The sequence below is a fragment of the Salvelinus alpinus genome, chromosome 28, assembly GCF_045679555.1.
Source record: "Salvelinus alpinus chromosome 28, SLU_Salpinus.1, whole genome shotgun sequence".
Lineage (NCBI taxonomy): Eukaryota > Metazoa > Chordata > Actinopteri > Salmoniformes > Salmonidae > Salvelinus > Salvelinus alpinus.
The window spans coordinates 28205391-28222745 of NC_092113.1; the positions used below are offsets into that span (position 1 = coordinate 28205391).

A 17355-nucleotide genomic window follows, 5' to 3' on the forward strand; every position below is an offset into this window, starting at 1 on the left:
TATATTTTTGTTCAGTGTAAAATTTATGTTAGGCAGCGACAGGGCTGGTAGCCAGTAGAAATTGTAAATGCTGTCCAATGACTTGTTCAGCACCCTGGCAGGCCACCCACACAGTCTTACTACATCACCAAGCCCTCCGTCAGGGGTTTGGGTTGAGGCCCAAATCTTTAGTTCAGAGGAACAGATTTGGGACGTGGGCCACTTAAATAGTGTTTCTTAAATTATGCTATTTCAAATGATTTGTCTGATCTACAATAGGGCTAATTAAAAAGTCCATATTTCATTACCGCTAATTTGCAACACCGCTAATTAGCACATGGCCACTGTCTTCCATGGTAAGGTACACTTTGACCCATCATGTGATTTGAATTACCGCTAATTTGCAACACCGCTAATTAGCACATGGCCACTGTCTTCCACGGTAAGATACACTTTGACCCATCATGTGATTTGAATGGCAGTCCTATAGACTCCAGTAAGCCGAAGTGTAGTCCTATAGACTCCAGTAAGCTTAAGTGTAGTCCTATAGACTCCAGTAAGCCTAAGTGTAGGCCTATTGACTCCAGTAAGCCTAAATGCAGGCCTATATACTCCAGTAAGCCTAAGTGTAGTCCTATAGACTCCAGTAAGCCTAAGTGTAGTCCTATAGACTCCAGTAGGCCTAAGTGTAGGCCTATAGACTCCAGTAAGCCTAAGTGTAGGCCTATGCACTCCAGTAAGCCTAAGTGTAGGCCTATGGACTCCAGTAAGCCTAAGTGCAGTCCTATAGACTCCAGTAAGCCTAAGTGTAGGCCTATGGACTCCAGTAAGCCTAAGTGTAGTCCTATTGACTCCAGTAAGCCTAAGTATAGTCCTATTGACTCCAGTAAGCCTAAGTGTAGGCCTATGGACTCCAGTAAGCCTAAGTGTAGTCCTATAGACTCCAGTAAGCCTAAGTATAGGCCTATGGACTCCAGTAAGCCTAAGTGTAGTCCTATTGACTCCAGTAAGCCTAAGTATAGTCCTATTGACTCCAGTAAGCCTAAGTGTAGTCCTATGGACTCCAGTAAGCCTAAGTGTAGTCCTATAGACTCCAGTAAGCCTAAGTATAGTCCTATTGACTCCAGTAAGCCTAAGTATAGTCCTATTGACTCCAGTAAGCCTAAGTGCAGTCCTAGACATTCTACAGTAGCCTCTCACAAACGAGCGCTTCTGAACGATGTAAAGCACAGAAAGTATAAAATGTCCACTTGTTTCCAATGCTAACATCAATTAGGCCAGTGATGATAATGGCTGTATTGAGGGTGTCTCTCTGTGTGTCTAATAGCCAGGTTAACATTGTGTTCCGCAGTCAGAACTGGGTACTGGCACTGCATCAATCTCTCTCCCAAATGAACTGCTAATGAGATTTCGATCAACAAACATGCCCAACATATCAATAGAGCCATACAGAGACACAATACCGTTATTATTAATGATGATGGCATATTTACCTACCGCATTGTTATTACCATGGAGATGGGTTTGATATGGAAACCAGGCCGGGATCATGTCAGCTTTATCTTACGCCCAGTCTCCCTCCTCCCTCCCTCCATCCCTGTTGTTTAATTTACAGCCAGAGACATGGAGGAGGGGCAGTAAGATAGAGGGAGTGGGAGGAGATCCAATTATTGTATTACTCATAAGCCAATTATTAATAAACCCATTTGGTACCCCATGAGAGGAGCCTGTTAGAGGAGCCTGACATATCTCCCTCCCTCCCTCTCCACCTCCCTCCATCTCTCTATCTCTCTCTCTCCCTCCTTCCACCTCCCTACATCTCTCTTTCCATGACTCTTTCTTCCTCCATCTCTTACCATTGCTCACAATCTATATCTCTCTCTCTTCTCTCCTCTTCCTCTCCTCTCTATCGCTCCTCTCTGACACAGAGATCACAAAAGCCCTTTTTGTGCCTCAGAAATGCAACCCTCAGTGCAACATGAGTCAGTCTGAATAACTAAACATGTGTGTGAGACATACGTGGTGTGTATGGTTGCGGAACATGTGGGTCTGAGCAGTTGGGATGTCAGTGATGTTTGTTGAAATGTGTGTGAGTCTGTTTATTGTCTTGTTTATGTATGATTGTTATTGTTTGAATTTTTGACAATTTGAACGGCTCTCTTTCCCTCACGCTGCCTCCATTTAAATGGATAGTCACACACGTCAGGAAGGCAGCAGTACGCAACAAAGAGTCTCAAACACTCAGTTTGAACTAATATCTCAAGGAGATTGTTCACGATTGACTTTGAAATTGGACGTCGATCCATGTCCTGAGGATGTCGGGAAAGCCCTTCAAAACCGGCCACTAGAGGCAACAGTGAAAGCTATTACCATCAAGTAGGTTTGGGTTTTGCTAGGGCGTGGTGGACGGGGATGGAGGATAGGTTTGGGTTTTGCTAGGGCGTGGTGGACGGGGATGGAGGATAGGTTTGGGTTTTGCTAGGGCGTGGTGGACGGGGATGGAGGATAGGTTTGGGTTTGGGTTTTGCTAGGGCGTGGTGGACGGGGATGGAGGATAGGTTTGGGTTTTGCTAGGGCGTGGTGGACGGGGATGGAGGATAGGTTTGGGTTTTGCTAGGGCGTGGTGGACGGGGATGGAGGATAGGTTTGGGTTTTGCTAGGGCGTGGTGGACGGGGATGGAGGATAGGTTTGGGTTTTGCTAGGGCATGGTGGACGGGGATGGAGGATAGGTTTGGGTTTTGCTAGGGCGTGGTGGACGGGGATGGAGGATAGGTTTGGGTTTTGCTAGGGCGTGGTGGACGGGGATGGAATATAGGTTTGGGTTTGCTAGGGCGTGGTGGACGGGGATGGAGGATAGGTTTGGGTTTGCTAGGGCGTGGTGGACGGGGATGGAGTATAGGTTTGGGTTTGCTAGGGCGTGGTGGACGGGGATGGAGGATAGGTTTGGGTTTTGCTAGGGCGTGGTGGACGGGGATGGAGGATAGGTTTGGGTTTTGCTAGGGCGTGGTGGACGGGGATGGAGGATAGGTTTGGGTTTTGCTAGGGCGTGGTGGACGGGGATGGAGGATAGGTTTGGGTTTTGCTAGGGCGTGGTGGACGGGGATGGAGGATAGGTGTAATCCCATGACTCTGGATCAGAAGGTTGCGGGTTCGATCACATGTTTTGTTTTAACCCTATCACAAACCTTAACCCTTACCTTAACCATTCAGAATGAGTGGCTGAACTTTATGCTTTAACACTATCTCAAACCTTAACCCTTACCTTAACCATTCAGAATGAGTGGCTAAACTTGATGTTTTAACACTATCACAAACCTTAACCCTTACCTTAACCATTCAGAAGGAGTCCCTAAACTTAACCCGTAGCTTCTAAATTTGACGTTTGGCGAAATGGAACGGTACGGAGCAGCAGGAACAACCCAGGGTGTCAAAAATACTTCGAAATTTGACGTTTAGAGAAACGTGGATAAACATCTAATTCTGCAGTGAGACTGTGCGAGCTTGTTGAGTATCTGGGTGTTCTGGGGGGAAATGTAGCTCAGCACCACACAGCAGCTCATCCCACAGCAGCTCAGCCCACAGCAGCCCAGCACAGCACAGCAGCTCAGGGTTGTTCTCAGTAATCATTCAAGATGGCAGAGTGTGATGATGTTATCTGTGCGTATTGGGAGCTGTCTGCCTCACTACATGCATATACACAGAGTCCCCAGACAGGAGTCCATCCAAGCAGCTGAGGCAATACAGACAGTACATTAGATCAGTACATTAGTATCAGAGGAAAGGAGACAGCCGATCCTGTGACATAACAGATGATGCAGTAGACCTACTTCATCTTTGGATGATGGACCTATTGTTATATTAAACACCATCAAATATTCACTGTACATACAGTATCCCTCCCTCCCTCTCTCTCGGTTTCTCTCCATCCCTTCATTCCTTTCGCTTGCATCTGATATTGTTCATCTAAACTCCTTTCGCCCCTCCAAGGATATGGTGGTTCTCTGTCCGATAACAGTAACGGAAGGAGTGAGAGTGAGAGGACATGCCCATTTTAGAGATGTCTCTCTCCACTCCCCGTGTCTTTAAACATGGTACTTGGAGGGAAGGAGCTGCAATCAACCAGCCTCCGTCCACACCTCGCCTGCCTCTCCTGTCAGGGCCAGAGAGAGAGACAGCGACAGAGATGTGTACGTGCGTGTGTGCGTGCATGTGTGTGTGTCGGGGAACCAGCCACGGCAGAGACGATAGCGTAATTGCCTGTCTAGAGCAGAGGGAGGCTGAGAGGCGGTGGTAGAGGACCTAGAGGTTAGTCTGCCACCAACATTACTACCCCCCATAAGGAACTAGTGCCTTAGACCTCTGTGTCTCAATGGAGCTCACTCCACTGACTGACTGACAGACTAGTAGACTGACTGACTAGCAGACTGACTGACTGACTAGCAGACTGACTGACTGACTGACAGACTAGCAGACTGACTGACTGACTGACTAGCAGACTGACTAGCAGACTGACTGACTGACTAGCAGACTGACTGACTGACTAGCAGACTGACTGAATGACTGACTGACTAGCAGACTGACTGACTGACTAGCAGACAGACTGACTGAGTGACTGACTGACTAGTTGACTGACTGACTAGCAGACTGACTAGCATACTGACTGACTGACTAGCAGACTGACTGACTGACTAGCAGACTGACTGAATGACTGACTGACTAGCAGACTGACTGACTGACTAGCAGACAGACTGACAGAGTGACTGACTGACTAGAAGACTGACTGACAGGTCTGCTCTACTTCATCACCTTGGACAGGGCTTAGCTTACAGACCTGGCCACGTAGTGCTGTCGTGATGCCTGTACTGCCTTCAGCTGCTCTGGAGAGCTATTCGATGCCTCACCACACCGATGGGATGCTAGAACAAGGCTCTATAAGTGTGTGTGTCTGTGTGTCTACGTGCGTCTCTGTGTGCATGCATGCATGGGTGTGTGGGTCTGTGTGTTTAGTACAGGGCTCTCCAACCGTGTTCCTGGAGAGCTACACGGCTTTAGGTTTTCGCTGCAACCCCAGTTGTAACTGATTCAGTTTATCAACCCGTTTATTATTAGAATCAGGTGTACTAGATTAGGGTTGGAATGAAAACCTACAGGACGGTAGCTCTCCAGTAACAGGGTTGGAATGAAAACCTACAGGACGGTAGCTCTCCAGGAACAGGGTTGGAGTGAAAACCTACAGGACGGTAGCTCTCCAGTAACAGGGTTGGAATGAAAACCTACAGGACGGTAGCTCTCCAGTAACAGGGTTGGAATGAAAACCTACAGGACGGTAGCTCTCCAGTAACAGGGTTGGAATGAAAACCTACAGGACGGTAGCTCTCCAGGAACAGGGTTGGAGTGAAAACCTACAGGACGGTAGCTCTCCAGTAACAGGGTTGGAATGAAAACCTACAGGACGGTAGCTCTCCAGTAACAGGGTTGGAATGAAAACCTACAGGACGGTAGTTCTCCAGTAACAGGGTTGGAATGAAAACCTACAGGACGGTAGTTCTCCAGTAACAGGGTTGGAATGAAAACCTACAGGACGGTAGTTCTCCAGTAACAGGGTTAGAATGAAAACCTACAGGACGGTAGTTCTCCAGTAACAGGGTTGGAATGAAAACCTACAGGACGGTAGTTCTCCAGTAACAGGGTTAGAATGAAAACCTACAGGACGGTAGTTCTCCAGTAACAGGGTTGGAATGAAAACCTACAGGACGGTAGCTCTCCAGTAACAGGGTTGGAATGAAAACCTACAGGACGGTAGTTCTCCAGTAACAGGGTTGGAATGAAAACCTACAGGACGGTAGTTCTCCAGTAACTGGGTTGGAGTGTCCTGGTTTAGTATGTGTGCATTCCATACGGACCCCATTAGGAATCTGAGTGATCCCACACAAAGTGGTGGAGAGACTGTGAGTGACAGGTTAGTGGAGGGAGGGAGAGAGGGATGGATGGAGTGAGAGGGAGGGAGGGAGGGAGGGAGGGAGGGAGGGAGGGAGGGAGGGAGGGAGGGAGGGAGGGAGGGAGGGAGGGAGGAGAGGAGAGAGGGGGGTATGTACTTTAGTCAACATTCAGAAGCATGCACTTCAGCTAATGAGATAGCCAAGAGGTCAGCCTCTAACTACACATAGATAATGGCTGTCTCCTGAAACCATGGCAACAACTCCCCCCCAGTAAAATCAATGCAGGGCTTTTTGTCAGCTTAATGACCTCTCAGGTTGGTCTGTCTAACTGTACCTGTACCATGAGGTATGCATTAAACAGCACCCTCACTGCCTGCATCCCTCCCTGCCTGTCCATTTGAAGTGTTTTATTATTTGGTCCAAAGAGGAAGGAAAATGCAATCACGAGGATCCACTTTTGTAGACAATACTGTATACCGACACACCGACAGAGCATTGTGCAAAGAAACCAACCTTCGCAATATGAACTGGAATTACATGGGTCTATTACTGAACTTTTTGTTGAACAAAAATATTTGAATTGGAAGAGGCTGTCACTGGCAAACATGGTAACCAGCCAGGCCTCAGAATAGACGTAACATAGTAAAGGTAAAGACGGGACACTCAAATTAGTATGATATGTTATGTTGGGTATGGTAACTTAAGGGATGGCTGGGTGTATAATGCGAACATCTAGCAATCCAAAGGTTGCAAGTTCGAATCTCAACACTGACAACTTTACATTTTTGCATTTGAGCTAATTAGTAACTTTTCAAGTTCTTACTACTTTTTAGCTACTTTGCAATTACTTGTTAACTGACCTTTCCCCTAACCTAACTCTTAAACAGAAAACATTAGCCAGCTAGCTAATTTGTAACATTTTAACATTAACAACATCATACGTTTTGTAAATTCATAACATATAAAAATAATTGTAACGCGTAACATATCATACGAAATGGGTGATGGACATCCACAAATTAATATATTCAACACAAAACGTAACATATCATACTAAATAGTGCCTCAGATTTTATATACAGAATAATATGAAATGCTCTGAGACCAGGTTGTGGTTACAGACCCAACAACATTACATAGTATGCCTTCCTTATGCCTTCCTTATAATACACAAAGTAATCAAAACAAGGAAATGCATCACTCTAACATTGCCTGAAATGATGAATAAGATACTAATGACTTATATAAGCAATATAACAATGGAGCTGTACAAACTATGGTATAAGGGAACGATGAGCGGACAAGAGGCAAGCCGTAATTTCGATTAAAACTTGAGCGAGCTGAGATGGACGTAGCCTATATGCCTATTTGTTCAGCACTTTTAAAATGGACAACGACAAATTTCAGAACATGGGCCGTTCTTACAGTTTTCTCCCTGTACACCAAGTCAGAACAGTAGGCTAAGTTCTGAGGGGAAGAGGGACCAAATTCCCAGGGTGAGACACATAGGCTACTAACAGCTTACTACACAACATACACTTATGGTCTAAACTCACCAAAGGCAAGCGTGCGAGGCATGATTGTGATTTATTTTAGAAGGCATTGTTTTGAATTATAATGATCCAACCAAAGCTGGGCGGGCGGGATATCCGCTATGAACGTGCCTCTGTTTTTGCATTTTATCGCTGCCGCTGTAGTCACATAAAACAAAGCAAAAATCATTATTCACTTTTTTTCAAGCTCATTTGAATTGGAAGAGATAGCTAAGAGTTGAGGCTTTAACGTACATGCTAAATTAGACCAAGTCATCCACTTCTGGATAGACAACATTGCTATCAGGAAAGATAATTGGCGATATATGGACTATCCTGCTTGCACACAGTCACTGTTCTGCCTGTCCCGTCCTTTCCACCTGCCTTGCTCTGCTTGCTCCGCCCACCCGCTTCTGGTGAGTTTTTCGCTTTAGTGTTACTTTCTTAGCTACAGTATACATATTTCCCCATTATATTACATCAATTATGCAGCAGCATACAATATATATTTTTGGACGGTGGCGTGGCGGTCCTTCTTCTGGGAAAGCTTCTCAATTACTTTGTCATTAAAGTCTGGCATTCTCTGGATGAACTTGAAGTAATGCTGGATTGACAGCATGGCCAATGCATTCAACCTTTTCTGGCCCATTGTGTTGCGTGTTACCACCATTAGAAGGTCTAGGAGTCAGGCAATCTGAAAAGTTTTGATTGACACACTGAGCTACTGCTGTTAGATATATAAGTACCATTACACCAGTCATTAACCCTCTCCTCCTCGCCACCCTCTCCTCCCCGTCCCCCTCTCCTCTCCTCCCCGTCCCCCTCTCCTCTCCTCCCCGTCCCCCTCTCCTCTCCTCCCCGCCCCCCTCTCCTCCCCATCTTCCTCCCGTCCCCGTCCCCCTCTCCTCTCCTCCCCGTCCCCTTCTCCTCTCCTCCCTGTCTCCCTCTCCTCCCCATCCCCCTCTGCTCCCCGTTCTCCTCTCCTCCCCATCCCCCTCTCCTTTACTCCCCGTCCCTCTCTCCTCTCCTCCCCGTCCTCCTCTCCTCCCCGTCCCCCTCTCCTCTCCTCGCCTCCCCGTCCTCCTCTCCTCTCCTCCCCGTCCTCCTCTCCTCCCCGTCCTCCTCTCCTCTCCTCCCTGTCCTCCTCTCCTCCCCGTCCCCCTCTACTCCCCGTCCCCCTCTCCTCCCCGCCCCCTCTCCTATCCTCCCTGTCCCCCATCTCCTTTCCTACCCGTCCCCCTCTCCTCTTCTCCCCGTCCCCGTACCCCTCTCCTCCCCACCCCGTCTTCTCTAATCCCCATCCCCCTCTCCTCCCCGTCCCCCTCTCCTCCCCGTCCCCCTCTCCTCTCCTTCCCGTCCCCGTCCCCCTCTCCTCCCCGTCTCCCTCTCCTCTCCTTCCCGTCCCCGTCCCCCTCTCCTCCCCGTCCCCGTCCCCGTCCCCCTCTCCTCTCATCCCCATCCCTCTCTCCTCTCCTCCCTGTCCCCCTCTTCTCTCCTCCCCATCCCGCTGTCCTCTTCTCTGTCTGTGTATACAGGTGTTCTCAGAAGGACCGTTGTGAGCGTGCAGATGAGCCGTACCGTTTCACTGCTGCTCTCTCTCAGTGTGTGAAGGCCACGGTGTACCCAGACAGCATTGCAGTGTCAGAGCCCAGCGTGCCAGTGAGTTAACGCAGACACACACACACACACCCACACACACACACACACACACACACACACACACACACACACACACACACACACACACACACACACACACACACACACACACACACACACACACACACACACACACACACACATACTCACTCCCCTACTCAACCATACCACACTAGCCCTACACACTGTCAACATCCAGATGGTAGTTATGGTATCATCTGAAACCAGGTTTTTACAGAGCTGGAGCTCTCTCTCAATCTATTCCAGAGTGATAGTGTATTGTAGATGAACACATATGCATAAACATCATCCTCTGTGTCTGATAAGTGCACTGTGTGGGTGTATATGTGTGCATATGCTTCCCCTGTGCCCAACATTTTGTTTTGTGTGCCAAGATGTGTGTGTGGGAGTGTGTGTGGGTGTGAAGTATAGTGTACTGAGTAGTATAGTAAGTCAACATGGGCAGACTGAAACAGACAAGCAGGCCCTCTGTAAGAGCTGCTATTGTCTTCTTTTTTATTCAGCTCAGTAATGCATGCAGCCACGCACACACTTTCACACACACACAATAACACTCTTACGTTGTGCTCTACTTGGAACAGCAGCGATGGGAATACAGACGTCCCTCCGGACGAAGGTCTCTAAACTGTCTTTGGTAGTGTTGTCACTATACCAGTACCACGATACTAGGACGAAAGGAGGCAAAGAAATCAAAACATGAAGCGAACTTAATTTTTGCAAGATATATCACATACAGTATGTTTTATAGGACCATAGAGTTTAGCCTGCTTCATTTTTTATTTTCTGCCAAGGACAATCTGGTATCGTGACAACACTAGCCTTTGGGCTTTTCAATGTCTACTCTACATTTTATTTTTCATATTCCCAGCAGCACAACAAAGAACCCTACATTTTGTTCCCGCGTCAATATTGTCCATGTTGTGTACTGATGTACACCGTTCAGGCATTACTATCCCTGTAACAGGTGAGCCATCATAGTTCTACCTCTAACAGGGGTGACCATGGCCCTAGTTCTACCTCTAACAGGGGTGACCATGGCCCTAGTTCTACCTCTATCAGGGTGACCATGACCCTAGTTCTACCTCTATCAGGGGTGACCATGACCCTAGTTCTATCTCTAAAAAGGGTGACAATGACCCTAGTTCTACCTCTATCAGGGGTGACCATGACCCTAGTTCTACTTCTAACATGGGTGACCATGGCCCTAGTTCTACCTCTATCAGGGGTGACCATGACCCTAGTTCTATCTCTAAAAAGGGTGACAATGACCCTAGTTCTACCTCTATCAGGGGTGACCATGACCCTAGTTCTATCTCTAAAAAGGGTGACAATGACCCTAGTTCTACCTCTATCAGGGGTGACCATGACCCTAGTTCTACCTCTAACATGGGTGACCATGGCCCTAATTCTACCTCTAACAGGGGTGACCATGGCCTTAGCTCTACCTCTAACCGGGGTGACCATGACCCTAGTTCTACCTCTAACAGGGGTGACCATGACCCTAGTTCTACCTCTAACAGGGGTGACCATGACCCTAGTTCTACCTCTAACAGGGGTGACCCTGGCCCTAGTTATATCTCTAACAAAGTTGGCCATGGCCCTAGTTCTACCTCTATCAGGGGTGACCATGGCCCTAGTTCTACCTCTAACAGGGGTGACCATGACCCTAGTTCTACCTCTAACAGGGGTGACCATGACCCTAGTTCTACCTCTAACAGGGGTGACCATGACCCTAGTTCTACCTCTAACAGGGGTGACCATGACCCTAGTTCTACCTCTAACAGGGGTGACCATGACCCTAGTTCTACCTCTAACAGGGGTGACCATGACCCTAGTTCTACCTCTAACAGGGGTGACCATGACCCCAGTTCTACCTCTATCAGGGGTGACCATGACCCTAGTTCTACCTCTATCAGGGGTGACCATGACCCTAGTTCTACCTCTATCAGGGGTGACCATGGCCCTAGTTCTACCTCTAACAGGGGTGACCATGGCCCTAGTTCTACCTCTAACCGGGGTGACCATGACCCTAGTTCTACCTCTATCAGGGGTGACCATGGCCCTAGTTCTACCTATAACCGGGGTGACCATGGCCCTAGTTCTACCTTTGACCGGGGTGACCATGGCCCTAGTTCTACCTCTAACAGGGGTGACCATGACCCTAGTTCTATCTCTAACAGGGGTGACCATGGCCCTAGTTCTACCTCTAACAGGGGTGACCATGGCCCTAATTCTACCTCTATCAGGAGTGACCATGACCCTAGTTCTATCTCTAACAGGGGTGACCATAGCCTTAGTTCTACCTTTAACCGAAGTGACCATGGCCCTAGTTCTACCTCTAATAGGGGTGAACATGGCACTAGTTCTAGCTCTAACAGGGGTGACCATGGCCCTAGTTCTACCTCTAACTGGGGTGACCATGACCCTAGTTCTACCCCTAACCGGGGTGACCATGGCCCTAGTTCTACCTCTAACCGGGTTGACCATGGCCCTAGTTCTACCTCTAACCCGGGTCACCATGGCCCTAGTTCTACCTCTAACCGGGGTGACCATGGCCCTAGTTCTACCTCTATCAGGGGTGACCATGACCCTAGTTCTACCTCTATCCCGGGTGACCATGACCCTAGTTCTACCTCTAACCGGGGCGACCATGGCCCTAGTTCTATCTCTAACCGGGGTGACCATGGCCCTAGTTCTACCTCTATCAGGGGTGACCATGACCCTAGTTCTACCTCTATCCCGGGTGACCATGACCCTAGTTCTATCTCTAACAGGGGTGACCATGGCCCTAGTTTTACCTCTAACCGGGGTGACCATGGCCCTAGTTATACCTCTAACCGGGTTGACCATGGCCCTAGTTCTACCTCTAACCTGGGTGACCATGGCCCTAGTTCTATCTCTAACCGGGGTGACCATGGCCCTAGTTCTACCTCTATCCCGGGTGACCATGACCCTAGTTCTATCTCTTACAGTGGTGAGCATGGCCCTAGTTTTACCTCTAACCGGGGCAACCATGGCCCTAGTTCTACCTCTAACCGGGTTGACCATGGCCCTAGTTCTACCTCTAACAGGGGTGACCATGGCCCTAGTTCTACCTCTAACAGGGGTGACCATGACCCTAGTTCTACCTCTAACTGGGGTGACCATGGCCCTAGTTCTACCTCTAACAGGGGTGACCATGACCCTAGTTCTACCTCTAACCGGGGTGACCATGGCCCTAGTTCTACCTCTAACCGGGTTGACCATGGCCATAGTTCTACCTCTAACCAGGGTGACCATGACCCTAGTTCTATCTCTAACCGGGGTGACCATGGCCCTCGTTCTACCTCTAACCGGGTTGACCATGGCCCTAGTTCTACCTCTAACAGGGGTGACCATGGCCCTAGTTTTACCTCTAACCGGGGTGACCATGGCCCTAGTTCTACCTCTAACCGGGGACACCATGGCCCTAGTTCTACCTCTAACCGGGATGACCATGGCCCTAGTTCTACCTCTAACCGGGGTGACCATGGCCCTAGTTCTACCTCTAACCCGGGTGACCATGGCCCTAGTTCTACCTCTAACCGGGGTGACCATGGCCCTAGTTCTACCTCTAACCGGGATGACCATGGCCCTAGTTCTACCTCTAACCGGGATGACCATGGCCCTAGTTCTACCTCTAACCGGGGTGACCATGGCCCTAGTTCTACCTCTAACCGGGATGACCATGGCCCTAGTTCTACCTCTAACCGGGGTGACCATGGCCCTAGTTCTACCTCTAACCGGGATGACCATGGCCCTAGTTCTACCTCTAACCGGGGTGACCATGGCCCTAGTTCTACCTCTAACCCGGGTGACCATGGCCCTAGTTCTACCTCTATCAGGGGTGACCATGACCCTAGTTCTACCTCTATCCCGGGTGACCATGACCCTAATTCTATCTCTAACAGGGGTGACCATGGCCCTAGTTCTACCTCTAACCTGGGTGACCATGGCCCTAGTTCTATCTCTAACCGGGGTGACCATGGCCCTAGTTCTACCTCTATCCCGGGTGACCATGACCCTAGTTCTATCTCTTACAGTGGTGAGCATGGCCCTAGTTTTACCTCTAACCGGGGCAACCATGGCCCTAGTTCTACCTCTAACCGGGTTGACCATGGCCCTAGTTCTACCTCTAACAGGGGTGACCATGGCCCTAGTTCTACCTCTAACAGGGGTGACCATGACCCTAGTTCAACCTCTAACCGGGGTGACCATGGCCCTAGTTCTACCTCTAACAGGGGTGACCATGACCCTAGTTCTACCTCTAACCGGGGTGACCATGGCCCTAGTTCTACCTCTAACCGGGTTGACCATGGCCATAGTTCTACCTCTAACCGGGGTGACCATGGCCCTAGTTCTATCTCTAACCGGGGTGACCATGGCCCTCGTTCTACCTCTAACCGGGTTGACCATGGCCCTAGTTCTACCTCTAACCGGGGTGACCATGGCCCTAGTTTTACCTCTAACCGGGGTGACCATGGCCCTAGTTCTACCTCTAACCGGGGACACCATGGCCCTAGTTCTACCTCTAACCGGGATGACCATGGCCCTAGTTCTACCTCTAACCGGGGTGACCATGGCCCTAGTTCTACCTCTAACCCGGGTGACCATGGCCCTAGTTCTACCTCTAACCGGGGTGACCATGGCCCTAGTTCTACCTCTAACCGGGATGACCATGGCCCTAGTTCTACCTCTAACCGGGATGACCATGGCCCTAGTTCTACCTCTAACCGGGGTGACCATGGCCCTAGTTCTACCTCTAACCCGGGTGACCATGACCCTAGTTCTACCTCTAACAGGGGTGACCATGACCCTAGTTCTACCTCTAACAGGGGTGACCATGACCCTAGTTCTACCTCTAACAGGGGTGACCATGACCCCAGTTCTACCTCTATCAGGGGTGACCATGACCCTAGTTCTACCTCTATCAGGGGTGACCATGACCCTAGTTCTACCTCTATCAGGGGTGACCATGGCCCTAGTTCTACCTCTAACAGGGGTGACCATTGGCCTAGTTCTACCTCTAACCGGGGTGACCATGACCCTAGTTCTACCTCTATCAGGGGTGACCATGGCCCTAGTTCTACCTATAACCGGGGTGACCATGGCCCTAGTTCTACCTTTGACCGGGGTGACCATGGCCCTAGTTCTACCTCTAACAGGGGTGACCATGACCCTAGTTCTATCTCTAACAGGGGTGACCATGTCCCTAGTTCTACCTCTAACAGGGGTGACCATGGCCCTAATTCTACCTCTATCAGGAGTGACCATGACCCTAGTTCTATCTCTAACAGGGGTGACCATAGCCTTAGTTCTACCTTTAACCGAAGTGACCATGGCCCTAGTTCTACCTCTAATAGGGGTGAACATGGCACTAGTTCTAGCTCTAACAGGGGTGACCATGGCCCTAGTTCTACCTCTAACTGGGGTGACCATGACCCTAGTTCTACCCCTAACCGGGGTGACCATGGCCCTAGTTCTACCTCTAACCGGGTTGACCATGGCCCTAGTTCTACCTCTAACCCGGGTGACCATGGCCCTAGTTCTACCTCTAACCGGGGTGACCATGGCCCTAGTTCTACCTCTATCAGGGGTGACCATGACCCTAGTTCTACCTCTATCCCGGGTGACCATGACCCTAGTTCTACCTCTAACCGGGGCGACCATGGCCCTAGTTCTATCTCTAACCGGGGTGACCATGGCCCTAGTTCTACCTCTATCAGGGGTGACCATGACCCTAGTTCTACCTCTATCCCGGGTGACCATGACCCTAGTTCTATCTCTAACAGGGGTGACCATGGCCCTAGTTTTACCTCTAACCGGGGTGACCATGGCCCTAGTTATACCTCTAACCGGGTTGACCATGGCCCTAGTTCTACCTCTAACCTGGGTGACCATGGCCCTAGTTCTATCTCTAACCGGGGTGACCATGGCCCTAGTTCTACCTCTAACCGGGGTGACCATGGCCCTAGTTCTACCTCTAACAGGGGTGACCATGACCCTAGTTCTACCTCTAACCGGGGTGACCATGGCCCTAGTTCTACCTCTAACCGGGTTGACCATGGCCATAGTTCTACCTCTAACCAGGGTGACCATGACCCTAGTTCTATCTCTAACCGGGGTGACCATGGCCCTCGTTCTACCTCTAACCGGGTTGACCATGGCCCTAGTTCTACCTCTAACAGGGGTGACCATGGCCCTAGTTTTACCTCTAACCGGGGTGACCATGGCCCTAGTTCTACCTCTAACCGGGGACACCATGGCCCTAGTTCTACCTCTAACCGGGATGACCATGGCCCTAGTTCTACCTCTAACCCGGGTGACCATGGCCCTAGTTCTACCTCTAACCCGGGTGACCATGGCCCTAGTTCTACCTCTTTCAGGGGTGACCATGACCCTAGTTCTACCTCTATCCCGGGTGACCATGACCCTAATTCTATCTCTAACAGGGGTGACCATGGCCCTAGTTCTACCTCTAACCTGGGTGACCATGGCCCTAGTTCTACCTCTAACCGGGGTGACCATGGCCCTAGTTCTACCTCTAACCCGGGTGACCATGGCCCTAGTTCTACCTCTAACCCGGGTGACCATGGCCCTAGTTCTACCTCTAACCGGGGTGACCATGGCCCTAGTTCTACCTCTATCAGGGGTGACCATGACCCTAGTTCTACCTCTATCCCGGGTGACCATGACCCTAGTTCTACCTCTAACCGGGGCGACCATGGCCCTAGTTCTATCTCTAACCGGGGTGACCATGGCCCTAGTTCTACCTCTATCAGGGGTGACCATGACCCTAGTTCTACCTCTATCCCGGGTGACCATGACCCTAGTTCTATCTCTAACAGGGGTGACCATGGCCCTAGTTTTACCTCTAACCGGGGTGACCATGGCCCTAGTTCTACCTCTAACCCGGGTGACCATGGCCCTAGTTCTACCTCTTTCAGGGGTGACCATGGCCCTAGTTCTACCTCTAACCGGGGTGACCATGGCCCTAGTTCTACCTCTAACCGGGGACACCATGGCCCTAGTTCTACCTCTAACCGGGATGACCATGGCCCTAGTTCTACCTCTAACCGGGGTGACCATGGCCCTAGTTCTACCTCTAACCCGGGTGACCATGGCCCTAGTTCTACCTCTAACCGGGGTGACCATGGCCCTAGTTCTACCTCTAACCGGGATGACCATGGCCCTAGTTCTACCTCTAACCGGGATGACCATGGCCCTAGTTCTACCTCTAACCGGGGTGACCATGGCCCTAGTTCTACCTCTAACCGGGATGACCATGGCCCTAGTTCTACCTCTAACCGGGGTGACCATGGCCCTAGTTCTACCTCTAACCGGGGTGACCATGGCCCTAGTTCTACCTCTAACCGGGGTGACCATGGCCCTAGTTCTACCTCTAACCGGGATGACCATGGCCCTAGTTCTACCTCTAACCGGGGTGACCATGGCCCTAGTTCTACCTCTAACCGGGATGACCATGGCCCTAGTTCTACCTCTAACCGGGGTGACCATGGCCCTAGTTCTACCTCTAACCCGGGTGACCATGGCCCTAGTTCTACCTCTATCAGGGGTGACCATAACCCTAGTTCTACCTCTATCCCGGGTGACCATGACCCTAATTCTATCTCTAACAGGGGTGACCATGGCCCTAGTTTTACCTCTAACCGGGGTGACCATGGCCCTAGTTCTACCTCTAACCGGGTTGACCATGGCCCTAGTTCTACCTCTAACAGGGGTGACCATGGCCCTAGTTCTACCTCTAACAGGGGTGACCATGACCCTAGTTCTACCTCTAACCGGGGTCACCATGGCCCTAGTTCTACCTCTAACCGGGTTGACCATGGCCCTAGTTCTACCTCTAACTGGGTTGACCATGGGCCTAGTTCTACCTCTAACAGGGGTGACCATGGCCCTAGTTCTACCTCTAACAGGGGTGACCATGACCCTAGTTCTACCTCTAACTGGGGTGGCCATGGCCCTAGTTCTACCTCTAACCGGGGTGACCATGACCCTAGTTCTACCTCTAACAGGGGTGACCATGACCCTAGTTCTACCTCTAACAGGGGTGACCATGGCCCTGTATTTGTATTTATTAGTGATCCCCATTAGCTGTTGCCAAGACAGCAGCTACTCTTCCTGGGGTCCAAACACATTAAATCACTTACATTGCATATAAAACAAAAGATACAACAGTACATCA

General features: G+C 50.0%; 1 protein-coding gene across 2 annotated transcripts in view; it reads left to right on the forward strand.

The window, feature by feature from the left end:
* The window catches only part of LOC139557594 (plexin-A2-like), a 449982-nt gene that overhangs the window by 298562 nt on the left and 134065 nt on the right, over window positions 1-17355 (forward strand). For both annotated transcript variants that reach the window (XM_071372601.1, XM_071372600.1), the window contains exon 6: window positions 8987-9110. In XM_071372601.1, the coding sequence (XP_071228702.1) occupies window positions 8987-9110 (124 nt within the window). The remainder of the gene's footprint in view (window positions 1-8986; window positions 9111-17355) is intronic.